Source organism: Arabidopsis thaliana, chromosome 2 (genome assembly GCF_000001735.4).
Source record: "Arabidopsis thaliana chromosome 2, partial sequence".
NCBI classification, from domain to species: Eukaryota; Viridiplantae; Streptophyta; class Magnoliopsida; order Brassicales; family Brassicaceae; genus Arabidopsis; species Arabidopsis thaliana.
In genome coordinates, this window is record NC_003071.7 from 10068633 (window position 1) to 10084254 (window position 15622).

The 15622-nt window shown below is 32.1% G+C and overlaps 2 protein-coding genes across 2 annotated transcripts; one reads left to right on the forward strand and one right to left on the reverse strand.

The window, feature by feature from the left end:
- The first annotated feature begins 3424 nt into the window (after positions 1 to 3424).
- Positions 3425 to 4494, forward strand: AT2G23690 (HTH-type transcriptional regulator). Its single transcript, NM_127932.3, has one exon. It carries the CDS (start codon positions 3665 to 3667, stop codon positions 4154 to 4156), a length of 492 nt encoding a protein of 163 aa, NP_179949.2. The 5' UTR covers positions 3425 to 3664; the 3' UTR covers positions 4157 to 4494.
- Positions 4495 to 7733: 3239 nt separating this feature from the next.
- On the reverse strand, positions 7734 to 11691 carry AT2G23700 (Itga6 (Protein of unknown function, DUF547)). Its single transcript, NM_127933.3, has 11 exons — positions 11165 to 11691; positions 10760 to 10841; positions 10590 to 10676; positions 10391 to 10504; positions 9564 to 10304; positions 9122 to 9489; positions 8930 to 9029; positions 8780 to 8839; positions 8582 to 8668; positions 8375 to 8500; positions 7734 to 8297 (listed from the first exon to the last, which is right to left on the reverse strand). The coding sequence occupies exons 1-11, from the start codon at positions 11215 to 11217 to the stop codon at positions 7992 to 7994; spliced, it is 2124 nt and encodes a 707-aa protein (NP_179950.1). The 5' UTR covers positions 11218 to 11691; the 3' UTR covers positions 7734 to 7991.
- Positions 11692 to 15622: the final 3931 nt, after the last annotated feature.

Genomic DNA, 15622 nt, shown 5'->3' on the forward strand with positions numbered 1-15622 from the left:
CTACGCATAATTTAAAATCAATTTCACAACTAAATCAATAAATAGTTCCTTATAAACTACGCACGCATATGCCACGACACAAGTACTATATATACAGAGACCAAATTATTCTGTAAGAATAAAAAACACACATTACAAGTGCATTATAGCCAACAAGCGTATTATTAATTAGATATTCCAAAACTACAAGCCTACAACCGCCAAGTCATCACCATGCCTATCTGTTTCTCCTTCCAATGCACGAGAAAACTCAGAAGCATAATCAAGTATTAATCAATTTTCTAACTAGTAATCCACCATTCCTTCAGTACGTAATTGTCAAGGATACAATCGTATCATGTTTTCATTACCTCAATATCTTATTTCCTTGTTCATTAGTCTTTCTATAATCACCTTAACCTAGAACCTTCTAGTACTCGATGTATATATATGTGTAACCTCTTTTGAAAAGATATGCAATACACAATATTCACAGTAATGACCAAACAGTATTACCTTAGTGTGGGTTGAAGTTTAGTAGTTGTATTCATGAACTGTTTAAATACAATAAATAGAAATTTAATAGGGAACACAAGTCACTTGTGGTTGGCATCAATGTGCTTAGTTGACAATTAAAACCATTGACCCATCATATCATCTTCATCATTTAAACTCCATAACAGCTAAACAGCCGTCAGTTCTTAATAACTATACACTTCAAAAATAAGTACATGATATATTTTGGTCAAAAATAAGTACATGATATATTTATCTCTAACTCTTTTATACTTGCCTCTTCTCCAACAACTTGTCGATTTCAGGTAGGACACGCTTATTAACGTAGACACGTCATTGCGTTCGTATTATTATAACGTGGCAGATTTAGCCATGTCATATATCCCAATCACTCTGATTTTTTTTTGCCACCGTCCCCGTGAAGATCAACCAATTCTAGTTTGCCCAAAAAAAAAAAAAAAAAAAAGTTTATTTTCAACTTATTTTCTTAAAGAGGTTTTTTCTAACGTCTTACTTTATTACTTTGTTAATTTAAATTATGGATTACATATGTAAACATTGCTTATAAGTCAATTTACTATAATTGTCCACACACAAAAAAAAAAAAGATTACATAGTTTTGGTTTTATCGATAGGACAACTAATACATTACAAATGTTTAGGTATAACAATGTAATCAGAAAACTATGTATAACAATGAAATTACACTTACTTTCTTTCATAAAATCTTACACATTAACTAATAATTATCAAATCTGTTTTTTCTTTATAAGTTAAAAAAAAAAAAAAAAAAAAAAAAAAAAAAAAAAACGAGTTTCACTAAATAGCCCCATTGGTGCAGTATCACCCCATTGGTGCAGTATCACATGAAATTTCTTTTCTTGGAAAAAATAAATAAAAATTTGATAAATATAAATATTAACGTAGAAAATTGTCTGTATTCAGTTAATTTTGGTATCACACTTATGTTCTAATAGATTTTAACCCGCGGTATACCGCGGAGACAATTCATTTTTTAAAATTAATATATATATAATTTGTAAATTATTTTATAGTTTACAATTGTTACTAAGTAACGTCCTGCCAAACCCGTCCCGCCAAACCCGTTCACAAAAAAAAATATTTATTTTATTAATGTTGATCTTATTTATAATATGTTTATGAATCATTGTCAAAAGATTTTATTCGTTGCGGGATGTTGAACCCACACATTTTTCGCCAATTAGTTAATATATGTTCATTCTTAAAATTTCGAATCACAAAATATGAAGAATTTTGTTTTTAGATTTTTTAAACTCTATATATTCTATAATGATGTTAAGTTTTTTTGATATATTAAACTTTTTATAAATTTAAATATTATTAATGTTTTATGAATTTTAAATATATAAATAATAATAATTAAAAAATTAATATTTTTTGCCTTTTAGGTAATGATATAATAACTCTAAAAGCAAGAATTTAGAAGATTTAAATCTTTAATTAAATATTTTCATACCTAAATAATTAATGTCAGTACCATGACATTGTAAATAAGTTCAAATAAATGATTTGTTTATTTAAAAAAAAAAAGTTTAGTAAGAACAATATTTATTTAAACAAAAAACTTTGTTTTAAAATATTGTTAACAAAATACTTTTATGCTAATTTTAAGGGATTGATGTGAAGTTTGTTTGGATTAAATTTGATTGATAATGTGATTGACAATTTAAATTAAGAATTTAAAGTAAAATTAATTATTTTGAAAAAAAGATTTAATGCTAATGGCATTGGGTTGTAAATAAGTCAAACTCAAAGATTTATTTGTTAAAATGGCTGCAAAAATGTATATATAGATTATTCGTGAAAATAAAAATTTAAAGATATTCCTCTGCTTTTTAAAGAATTAATAACTAGTATTAAAGTAAAATATAAAAAAAAATACCCGTAAAGACTATCCACAAAAACCATAATCATGCTCGACAATGAAATTAAATAACATTCAATGGTTAAATCTCGTAGCTTCTTGGCCATCAAAATCATAGGGCTTAGTGTATGCCAAAGCTAATCATCTCTTCATGTACGAAAATGAAAGTAATACTAATAAATGAGAACCATATATGAAATGCATGGTCCTTCCTTTTTATGATTTATTAATATTGTAATTATTATACGTTATTATCAGATAATAAATTTCAGATCATGCAACTTATACACATCCCCACATCGATCACCATCAGACATATACTACGCTTTAGCCAAAATTAAATGCATCACGAACATAACATTTGTGGTTGATGTGAATAGAATAGAATACAGAAGTAACAAATCTACTCGACCAAAAGTTGAACGGTAATATAATTTACTATTCAATATTTTCAATTTTCAACAAACCTTATCTAACACTTCCAACTACCATACGTTGATAAAAATTGTTAGTTTATTAGTCAATTTGCACTCCTCTATTAAAAAAACATTGGAGAACTTGTTAGTTTATAGTCAATTTGCACTAGTTCTCTATTAAAAACTTTTTAAAAATTAACTTTTAGGGTTTAAACACATAAATAGCTGAGAAAAATCTAGATATATAGAATTGAGATTTAAAAGAAAAAAAACTTCAAAAAATCAACCGGAATAACATTTAAACAGTATAATCCTTTTTGATAAACTACGAATTTACTGGTCGAACTACATACATTTCCCTAAGCAAGATACATTTCCTAGTTTAACGCTTCAGCCTAAATATCTTACTATTTTTCAAACTTTTTATCGACTGCGACATACATACTTACATTCTCATATCGACTGGTCCATTTATCTATATCCTTAATAAACTGTCTATTAACCCAAAAGAAGAGCCGTCATTAGTCAAAATTGAGCAAACGAATTCAATTCCCAAACCACAGTCCCTAAACTCGTAATTATACACCAAAACAAATGGCAAACAAATCACAACACAGAAGCTGTCATCCTCCCAACTTACTTAAACAGCCTGTCATTGTCCCCACTTGTCGTTCAAACTTCAAAATAAATATTAAAAACACATAATCACAAAAAGACAAAACAAATCCAATGTGGCATATTCTTTTTATATATATAAACACACAAAAACACATCTCACTTCTCATCTCCTTTCTACTATTCCCTTTTGGCCGGAAACCGAGTCGACTCATTGAGTCAAACCAAACCAATGGGTATATGCAGCTCGTACGAGTCGACACAAGTCGCAACGGCGAAGCTGATCTTACACGACGGAAGGATGATGGAGTTCACAAGTCCGGTCAAAGTTGGTTACGTGTTACAAAAGAATCCGATGTGTTTCATATGTAACTCCGATGATATGGACTTTGACAACGTTGTATCCGCCATTAGCGCCGACGAGGAGTTTCAGCTTGGTCAACTGTACTTCGCTCTTCCTTTAAGTTCGCTTCATCATTCTCTTAAAGCCGAGGAAATGGCTGCATTGGCTGTTAAAGCTAGCTCTGCTCTTATGAGAAGTGGTGGTTCATGTGGCCGAGATAAATGTCGGTGTCGTCGGAAATGTGTGTCTCCGGTGATCTTTTCTGCTCGAAGAGTGGCGGCGGTGGGAGCTAATGGAGAGACAAGGAATGGGAAAAGACGCGGTGGTGGTGGTAGCGGGAGGAGGAAGTATGCGGCGAAGTTGAGTAAGATAGAAGAATGAAGGGTAGTTTGGTGATTTAGTTATTATTGTAGGGTTAAGTTTGTAAATATGTAGTTATTATCGGAGAAGTATTGTTGTGCCTAATGCAAATTGCGTTTTGCAACGTGGGAAAACTTATTGTACTTGGTTTACTAATCATATGAGTTGAGAAAGACCAAAAATCTCATATTATGGATTTAAGTTACAATTTTACGGTTGCATTTTCTTACCAATCATTCAAAAGATATATAGTTTATATGTGGTGTGATTTTAATACAATGTGGTTCTAATGCGGTGCAAAATTATTATTAGCTGCATTTAAAATCGCACACCAATAATCCAAAAAGTGTAGTGTATTTTTTTTAATTAAAAAGTGTAGTGTATCCAAAAATCTCATATTATGGATTTAAGTTATTATTATCAGCTGCATTTAAAATCATGTGGATTAATTTTATTGCATCAAATAGTTATACAAAATTTATTTATTCATATGTTAAAATTTGAGAATTAGTATATTACAGTATTATCCTATATAGACTCGTTCAATATTTATTTTGTTTGTTCTGTACCACTCAAACAGTCTAATCTATATATCCTCTTTTTTAACCTTATTTATTCTGTCTGAAATATTAGTTGTTTTGATGTCAATTTCCACAGTACCAATTAAGCCCCATATCATTATGGTTAAGATAGACATGGTTTAACCAATTACACTACACTTTAGTTTATGGATAAGAAAGGACCATGTGTCTCATTGTTATAAGTTATCACTAGTATTTTGATTGGCCAAACAAAAAATAACAACAACTTTATAACTATAACATAATAAATCATGGAGTAAACGCCAGACTAATAATGTGACTTGTATAAAGTATTCGTTTTTTTTTGTTGTTGAACATTTTTATAGTAAACAATTTAGAAGTTGGCACTTTCGCATGGTCAAGATTTTAGTCCCTGGTTGAAATTTTGTGAAAACACAATTCCAAAAACTTTATATACAAATTTTTGCCAAGAATTAGAAGGTTAATATAAAAATTAGATATATGCAAACGTTTTTATTGGATTTTGATTAGTAATGGATATAGTGACACAAATATGAATGAATCAACCAAACATCACATAGACTAAGTAATTTGACTTTGAGAGACCCTACACACGCTAGGGGTTAGGTTTGAGACGCATCACCCGATTTGGTCCCATCTGATTGCATTATGAAGAAGTCAATTTCTTGGGATTACAGGCTTCCAGCTATTGATTGATAGACTATTTGATCGAACCACATCACGTACTTGATTTCTGATTCGATGTGAGATTTCTATGGCGTATGAATCTAACTATTTATGGGTGATCCGGTTTGGTTTTAAGTTCGTTTATTATCTTGGTTAGACTGGTTCTATAGAAACTGAACCAACTAAAACCAATTAAAACCCATTTATAACCAGTCGGTTTGATGTAATTTTGATTTCATTTGGTTTTATTTACAGTTTGGATTTGGTTTGATTTTAACTTTCTATTGGACTAAAATTGTTTCAATGCGGTTTGGTTATTTTGCTTCCTAATTAGTTATAATAATCGATTTATACAAAATATTTGGTACGATATTAACCTAAATAATTTCACTTGGTTCGGTTTGGATTATTAGTTATCGGTTTATACTAATTTTTTTTGGTAAGATGATAAAATCTAAATAATTCGCTTCGATTCGGTTGAGTTTGTATTTTTTTTGTTACATTTGCTTTTTGGTCCACCTAGGTATATGCATGCAACTAGCAAATGCTGGAAAGCAATAATGAATGGGGAAACAAGAGAATGGAGTAATAAGTTTGGACATGACTTTAATGAGACGACGATACGTGCGGTGCCAAACCATCATGGCCTACTTTTAAAAGCCATATATACAATCATATATCTCTACTAAGAATATATTATCAGACTATATCAGAAAAGGCTAAAACCAGACATATAAATATGCGATAAACTTAAAAGAGTAAACACTCTTTTATATATGAGCACTTTAAAGTATACTTATATATATATGAAAAATAGAAAGTAAACCCCAAACAACATGAAAAGAAAGAAAAGAAAAAAGACAAAGAAAAGTTTGACAAAAGGAAAAAAAAAAGAATATGTTCATAAAGCTGTCCAACAAATTTAATAGAAAGTGTGTGTATTATATCACACAAACAAAAAAAAGCTTTTGGACGTTTGTTTATGTCTTTGATCTTTCTCCCTACCAAAAATAAATGTCTTTGATCTTTCAAACAATGCATCTATTTTCTTTAGGCTTTGATAAGAATGGTGAAGTTAATTGTTCCCCAAATGTATTGGGCGTGACTAAAAGACACTAACTCGTCTAACCTGGCAGCATTCATGAGTCATTCGTTCAATTGTCGCCCAATCTTTCTAGGGCCTTGAGTTGGGATACGGTTCTCGTTCCAAACCCCTCTGTTCAGTCCTTTGTTTCAAGGTTTTTTGGTTTTTAGATATTATTCTTGAAACCATCGATGGATATTTTTACTACCTAATAGTTGGGTGTAGGCCTGGGAGTTCGGTTAGTCGGTTTAATCTGGTTGGTTTAATCGGTTTTTCGGGTTTTTCGGATTTTAAAAATTCTGCCGAATTGGACCGAATTAAATTTCGGTTCGGGTCGGTTCGGTACTCGGTTTTTTCGGTTCGGTTACAGGGATTAAAATCAATTCCGAACTAAACCGACCCTTTTTCTAAATCGGTTAATTCAAACCGAATTAGACCAAAATTAAAAATTATGGGCTCAATTATTAAATTTACAATTATAAACCAACAATAATAAATTAATAATGGGGTAAATCTAATAAAAGTCCAAGCCCAAAATAAACAACATGCCCAAGCCCATCTGAAATCTAGGTTTTTGACAAGTGAAGAATGATGACGGTGACGGAGACGCCGTTCACTCATGCGCGTCCGACTTTCAAAGGGAAAGAGAGAATAATTAGCGGCTTGACTAGATCTGTAATTCCTACATAGTGCAGATGTCTATGTTTGCCACCACCGGCAACTAGACGAGAGATTTGATGTCGCGGCGGTGAGAAAAAAAAAAAATGGATTGATGCCAGAGAGTGTTGGTTTCACAGCAGTAAACGAATATGATAAGCTGAGAACGAAAACGAAGAAGACTGAAGAAGGAGAAGAAGATCAAAGAAGGATCTTGAGGAGAAGAGTTTAAGATTAGAAAAGGAAGGAGACGACATGAATTGTTGACATAGATCTAGGGTTTCTTCTATTTTATAGGGTGTACCTCTAAACCGAGAAAACCGATCGGTTTAGCTTGCCGAACCGAACCGAACCGTAATCCGAATCACAATATTATTTTTGCCGAACGGTTTGCCTTCTCTTTATCTCTCTGCGCCGAGAACCGAAACATTCGGTTTCCTCGGGTTTAGCCGAAATCCCAGGCATAGTTGGGTGACTGAAACTTGGAATTTAGTAGACCACATTATTTATGTCGTTGTGTTATCATATCATTTTAAATTCGGTAAAATTTGTGTATGAGTTATTGACATAAACAAAAGTAAATGAAATGAGAGATCACTCGGGCGAGAGTTTAAGGAGAAGAAAATCAGCTAGGAAATTTTGCTTAGTAATATATATCGTTACTATAACAAATAAATTTTAAAAAATAAGAGAATCGATTTTGTATGTACAAACATCATCGCGGATTGGTAACCAAAAAACGGCATGCAATTTTTCCTCTATTTCTATTTCTACTCTACACTCACCACACAAGACATCCACCTATACACTAAACCAATAATACATTACAAAGAAACAGAGTCCTTGCAAATAAAAACCCTTCCCAAGACAATCACATAAGAAAATTTCATCTAACAAGTTCTCTGGCTATCAAATACCGAAACACGAAATTATGAGGCGTCCATTCGACAATGCTCTTTCGGGATCTCCCTGAGTTAAGTTTCTTTATGGTTTTTTTCATTGTTTCCGGGAGACATTCTTGAATCATCTCCATCAATGCTGCTTGACCTAAACCTGAGTCTTTGCTAAAAGACTCAATGATCTTTGGTAAGACTAGTTTCTGGTCTTTCTTTACTCCAAACGTTGCGCGGATGTACTCTTCCTTTGCGGTTTCTAGCTCTTGGTATATTCCCTTGGGCGTAAAAACACGAATCTAAAGCCAAAGAAAACACATTCAAGATCTCTCATTCTTCAAAGAAGATGACAAAAGTGTAAGCGTTCTCTACTTACCGCAGGGTCAGAATGGTTGCCTGAACAAAGTGCAAAGTATAAGAGAGGCTCGGAATGCTCGAGGGAATATTCTTGATGTTCATCTCCGGTTCTGAATTTTTTAGGTATGAGTAATAACTTCAGCCACTACAAATAAAACAGAGGAAGCTTTAGACATAGTCACATAGACCATTTGTATTTTTGAGATACTTTAGAAGTCAGCCCTACCTGGCCAGGACGAGGCATCTTGATACGAAGAATATAACTTTGTATTGCTTCTAAGCTTACCATGCGACCTCCTATCTTGTAAGCTGGCTGAAAAATGTTAAGCAGAGAAAAAAAAAAAGGTTTTATTATCATTCAAAAATGTTAATGTTTTCAACCAATGTTTTTGAAGCAAACCAAGAAAAAAGTTGATACCATTACCTTGGAGAGTAGTAAAAATCGCTTCCCATTGTTCTGTGGAATCCCATTTGCCAGAAATGTCTGCAATGGTGAAAACCAATTATAAGTTAAGAGATGACAGTAAAAAGAAGACAAAGGTTAGATCAAAGAACCAGAGAGAAAACCGCGTACATGCATCACAAGAGCGTTATGTACGTTAATCCAGAACGCCAGTTTCTCTTGATGAGTCAGTTTTCTCGGATCAACACTTTCCAGTTGCTTAAGAAGTAAGCTGTATAAGTATAAACCAATGACTACTATCAGCACAAGAATTGAATTGAAAGAACAAAGGAAACTTTGGAAAGCTGATATTTAAAGGCTGACCTGAAGTTTCGATTCATCAGGTCAAGGTCGCGTCTTTTACGGTTTCGATGAATGTGTGACACTTCGATCATTGAGCTATAAGGTCCGCTGAATTCAAACTGGTCATCGAAAGACGAGTTTTTTCTGAAGCTTGGACTCCACATATCATACTGGTCTTGTGGTGAAAACTCGCTTGTTGATGATGGAGACGAACTCGGGGATGAGAAACCGTGGTTTATCGATGGTGGATCAGCGAGCTTGGAATATATAGCTGATGCACACTTGATCATTTCCTCTGATAACTTGTTTGGAGTCATGAATATGTGATCAGATATCCGAGTTCCCATGTGTTCTGCAAGGCTTGCATCATTTGATCCATTTTGTATGTACTGTTGCATCAAAAGTGAGTAAAGTTACAGACAATGTAAATAGAAGAAAATAGATCCGTTGCAATGAGACTTACTTCATGTATGGACAATGGTTGGGAGTGGCACGCGAATACCGAGTCTTCTGGTGGAGATATTCGGTTATTGAAGGTGGAACGTTGATTAAGAGAGGACTGGCAACGACGAACACATGAATCGATGTCCTCCTTCTCGATAAAACATTGATCTTTCAGTCTATTGTCGAAAGAGAAACACCGAGAATCGATTCTTGAGCTTTCTTGATCGAATTGTCGAACACCAGAAACGGGTTCCTTCACTCTATTGTCAAAGGAGACACACTGAGAATCGATTCTTGAGTCTTCTTGATTGAAATGCCGAGCAGCAGAACCGGGTTCCTTCACTCTATTGTCAAAGGAGAAACTCCGAGAATCGATTCTTGAGACTTCTTGATTACATTGTCGACCAGCAGAACTAGGTTCCTTCAGTCTATTGTCAAATGAGAAACATCGAGGTTGCGTGGCTAAGCTTTCTTGTCTACATCTAAGGTTAGGAGACTCTAGCTCCTTCTCTACCAAACGTGGACTCTTCAGTCTGTTGTCAAAGGAGAAACACCGAGATTCAGGTGTTCTTGAGAAGTCTAGACGTTTTCCTCTAAGAGTAGATTTAGGTGAACACGAGCTTTGTTGTTTCGATGTTGGTGGCGATACAGAAGATGTTTGTTGATCAAACGCTTTACGATACAAAGATAGAAGGTACTGTTCCAAATGAGAAACTTCTAACTCCAACACCGCGATTTCCTTGATCAATTCTGTTGGAGGCTGCTAGAGAATATAAAACCATTCATGACTAAGCTGCACAACATCAACATTGTGTCGTCCTTTTACATAAGAAACCGATTCTTTACCTTTGGAGTAGAGTCGCCTTTGATGTCTCGAGATGGTGTTTTATAGCCTAATGCCTTCTCTAACGCACCACGGACATCAAACTGGTTCTGTAATCTTTTCTCAAGCTCTTGAATCTGAATGTAACCAACTATGTGAATGAGGCAAATGATCTTGGACTAAAGACAGAGAGCTAGCTACACATAAGTTCAATATACAAACCTCTTGCTTCAGAGAGCTCTTGAATTTTACATCAGGGGATAGATCCTTCTTCATTTCAAAAGATTTATCGCCGCAACGAGGTAAGTCCTGTGATAAAACAAGTTAAGAGAAACTAAGAATCAGTTGTTCTAAATGAGCTTTGAAATATCATAAATCAAAAGGACACTCACGAGCTTGAGGCGTTGAGAAGCATCCAGAGAAGAATCAATGCTATTCTCATCTTCAAGCTTTTTCTTCTCAGGAACAGTACAGCTAAAACAAGATTCAAAGAATCATTCAAAAACAGTTGAAACACATAATAGATAAACAGAGATTCTGTTCAAAATTAGACAGAAACAAAACCACATTTCTATGAGAAAGTACACAACAGTTTCAATCTTTTAGTCCTAAAACCCAAATTCTTCAACAAAGACTCAAACTTTGACTCATCTACCAACGAAATAATTTACATCTGGGTAAATTTTAACTACCCAAGTCTTCAAATTTGAGAAATCACTCATCATTATACCGAGAAACAAGTAACATTGAAGCTAAAAACAGAGCTAAAGAAGAACAAAGTCTTAAACTTGACAAACCTCTTAGAACGCTTATGTCTCTGTCTCAGCATTTTCTTGTCTTCAAATCCCATCTCTAAGAAGCTAAACAGAACTTATGTGTAGCAAATTAGCAATTAGAACTTAAAAACAAAGCTCACTTTGTAACTGATCTCAAAGAAAGAAGAAGAAGAATCTCTTAGTTGGGTTTTGACTTAGAGAAAGAAAGAAACAGATTTGATATATTTCCTCGGATTTATGAATGAATCATAAGAAGAAACTAAACTCCAAGAACACTTGTCTTCTTCTACCATTGAAAAAAAAAAACAAATCTGAGTTTATGAAAGCGATTAGTTTTTTTTCTTTCTGCTAAAATAATTAGAAGAAGAACATATATACGGATACGACCAAAGACATGTAGCAAAGATTTGATGTCTTTATTTTCTGTTCTATCTCACGCGCCAGTACACAGAGAAATACAGAAGAGCAAAAAGAGTGTGAGTATTACTTTTTGACCCTAGAGAGAAGAATCTCACATCATCACCTCTCTTAGCCTTTAGCAATCTTTAACCTTTTTGTTTTTTTAGGGACTTTCTCTTTTGCATTAAAAAGCACAACAATTTACGTGGGTTATCGATATACGTAAAATTATTACTATTAAAATAACAAAAAACCTTTCTCACGAATTGCTAAATAATGTGTATACTAGTTATTTTCTTGATAAGTATATGGTGGATAAACAGTAAAAAAGCAGTGTAATTACATGTTTGGTTTAAAGAAAAATATATGTTAAAGTAGTGTGTTATGTGTTTTATCAAAAAAAAAAAGAGTGTGTTATATGTTTAAACACCCAAATTTTTATCGCCATAACACATTTTTTATTTACGATTTTTCTATTGTAACAAGTAATAAAAGACCGTCCCAAGAGATAAAGAGTCTTTGATAATTGATATCGAAAAGTAAAAAGTCAACAATTGATATGTACAAACTACAAAGACAAGCCAGAGGGTAAAACAACCTTCCGTTACTATTTTTGTGGTGAAACGAGAAAAACGAAAACAAAAGGAGACAAAAATATATATTATATATATACTCTTTTGTCAATATTTGAACGACTTCCAAATTATCAAATTAAAAGTTACTTGTAAAGTGAAAAAAAAAACTATTGTATTGTATGGGCTTGTTGGAATGTAAGTGGGAGTTGTTGAACCATCGCATTGCACATTGTCTCGTTCTGTTTCTTCTACACTCATAGGGTTATTAGGATCCTACGTTTTGTTTTGTTTTTGTTTCTTTTCTTGTTACATTCCCTTAACTTTTGTCCTCATTCCTAAATCCTAATGTTTGATTTACTTACACATACATATTCTGCTTAGGTTTATATCATACAAAATTTATATTTTCTAAGAAAATTAAAGTTTTACTTTCTTTACACCAATGTGGTCGATCTAGAGTCTCATTATCATATAACTATAGTCTATTTGAATTTTGTCATACATATGTTTCCTTTTATATATAAAAACATGCTAATTATATTTCAACTTATAAATAGATGATGTAATTCCTGTTTACTAATGCTAATTGATAATTAATTATTTCAACATATGACTATAATCAAGTAGTCAAATGAAACGGCAATAAATAAAGAAAAAACAAATATTTGGATTGCTTAAAATTATAAAATAAGGATTATAAAGTTTGCATCTCATTCGAGTTGTTGGTGCATTTGGCCAACTAATTAAGATGAGATCGATTACTAAACCACTTATCAGTACATCAATAAAACTACTATCCAAACAACTACAATTCTACTTTTTCTAAATGATTTGACGTTTTAATGTTCCCTGTCTCAATTTCATTATCTTTGTATAAACAAAACAATTGACAAATGCATCGCCGATCCACTTAGTTTGACAATATTTTCTCACTGTTTTGTAACAATTAGATATTCTATTGTCGTCAACTATTGTACTATAAGGTCTTTAATATAAGATTCAGATTGGTTAATGTTATTTCAGTAGATGGAGCAGAACGGAATGTGACTAATACAAAGTAAACGTATCAAACATAATCAGTCTAACAGAAAAAAAAAAAAAAAAAAAAAAGAGTTGAATGAAAATCTTTTAAAAAAAACTGTTTCATTCTAAGTAACGTTTGCAACTTTTAATGCAAAAATTAAATGTATTATTTTTCTTGACCATAAAAACGAGCATAAAAAAAAACCACACTTCCCATAATTTGGGTGGTTGGTGAGCAGTTCACAAAACATGAAAATCTTAAAAGATATATCTGCATTTCACTTAAACAACGTTGTATTATTCCACATCATGCCACAAATTAAATAAAATTCGCAATTGGTCAAGTGCAAATTGTATGATCAAGCTTCTTAGCACCGTAAAAAAATTCATGTCACCATTCATAATCTAAAATTACGTTGTTATTTTTAAAACTCATCAACGACCTAAATACAGTATATGACAATATCTAAGAATTATTCTTGCTAACCAAGTTTTTTGGGGTAAAAATTCAATGTAAATGATTGATATACAATCATAAAATTTTGAAATATAGAAATATATTTTAAAACATTTAGAATTTTTAGCATAGTGCAAAAGTGTTTTCATTATAATTGTTTTAGATTCAATTTCTATTTAACAATGAAACTCGTTAAAATTTAGAAAATCTATTCCCACATACTTTTTTCAAAAAAATAAATTAAATATTTATAGTATATAAAAAAACTTTAGTAATGGAAATACCTCCAAAAATTGTTTTCTCCAAGACATAAAGGAAATAGACATAGGATGCTCAATGCTGTAAAGCGCAAACTTCACAATGTGGCTAAGTTACTTTTCTTTTCTACTTCTTTTATTTCACTTTATATTTTAATCTATTATATCACTTTATATTTAGCCGGATACCAGAATTGTCTTCCAGTACCAAGAAGACTATCGTTTGTCAAAGAATCCCAGGGGAAATAAAAATATTTAACAAATAGCCAAAAGTGACATCTCTAAAGAATTAGGTTTTAAATTTTAAGCCCTTATATTATTAGTGACAGTGTTGTGATATTGTTAATATAATTAGATAGATAGCTTTTGCTACTCTTTTAATCTTGATTTTCACCAGCTCTTGAAAATGATACATTCTCTAGTTTTATAACATCATAGACGAAACCAAACACAAATAATTTGATCTAACCCTTAATATACAAGTAGGTAATTGAACTCAAATTATTTGGGTATATTATTTGTAAAATATATGACTTTATTTACAAGATAGAAACTAAAGAATCATATTTGAAGTCGAATTCCATTAACCACTACAATTAGCATGGTTGGTCATCTACCATAAAGAAATTAAGTTCATGTTTTAAAATTTACGAAATAAATAGAATTATATATTTATAATGTTTAATAAGTTACTTATACATTTTAAATGCATTTTGAGACCAAACGGTTACCTTAGTTTTAATATTTAGAACAGAAATACACTTCCAGTAAGGTTTTAAATTATAGCAAGTGATTAACTTAAGAAACACTGTATTAGTGGAAAGATCCAAAACTTTCTTACATTGAGATTGAGGAAAAGGCCAAAAGCTTGTCGATTGTATATTTAAAACTAATTGGACGCTAGTGAATTTAGAAGTGATCCTAAGAATGACCCAATTTAAATTTTGATTGTCATAATATAACTAAATACTATACTTTTGTGATAATCTATGTAAGTTGAGCTCGGTAACAGTGTTACAACTTCTTATTTGCACGGTGTCGGGGACACAAATTACGGTAAAAATTCAAGTGTCACCACTAATGACTGTTCCTTTAATCAATACTGGGTTTCAAATAAGATAAAAAAAAAAAATATATACTTACATTGATTTATTTGTATGGAGTTTAAGAAATGTGAGATTGGTGTGGTGACTTTAGACTTGGTGGCATGTGAGATTAGATCATGATTTGCCAGCAGAGAGAGACAAACATGCTTTTATGAATCTTATTAAAGATGCATTTGAGTTATGAAATACTACTAGTATTTATTACAAAGTTGTTACTTATTTATTGCAAAATGTCTCAAAGAAATTAATGTTGCACATGAAGTAGTACTTATTGGATACCGGTTTTTAATTCCATCGTGCCGTAAAAAATCAGCTTCTTCAAAAGAACGAAACATTTCTTTAACATTTTTGTTAATTAATTGTTGGAGATTTAGGGGTTATAAAGTAGAAAACAAAAAAGGTTGGGGCAATTTAGGATTTAAAAAATAAAAAGGGTTGAAAATGGAATCATACAAATAAGACAGGAAAAAGCTGAAGTTTACAAAGGCATTTGGACAAGAGAGTCAATGCCAATCATAACTAGCAAAACAAAAGAAAAGAAAAAGGTATCTCTACTTTAAATTCACTTTTTGATCACATGTAACACACGCGCTTCCACCGATTTGGTGTATCCACAAGTGATTTTGCAAACACATTTTTCTACAAAAACAAGGAATTTAATA

What these genes read in the sequence shown, in the direction of transcription:
- AT2G23690 (NM_127932.3), top strand. Translation starts at nt 3,665, where the DNA reads ATGGGTATATGCAGCTCGTACGAGTCGACACAAGTCGCAACGGCGAAG.
- AT2G23700 (NM_127933.3), bottom strand. Translation starts at nt 11,217, where the DNA reads ATGGGATTTGAAGACAAGAAAATGCTGAGACAGAGACATAAGCGTTCT. An exon ending in AGAGCTCTCTGAAGCAAGAG is followed by an intron (nt 10,505 to 10,589) that starts GTTTGTATATTG and finishes GGTTACATTCAG; the next exon opens with ATTCAAGAGCTTGAGAAAAG. An exon ending in AAGGCGACTCTACTCCAAAG is followed by an intron (nt 10,305 to 10,390) that starts GTAAAGAATCGG and finishes ATTCTCTAGCAG; the next exon opens with CCTCCAACAGAATTGATCAA.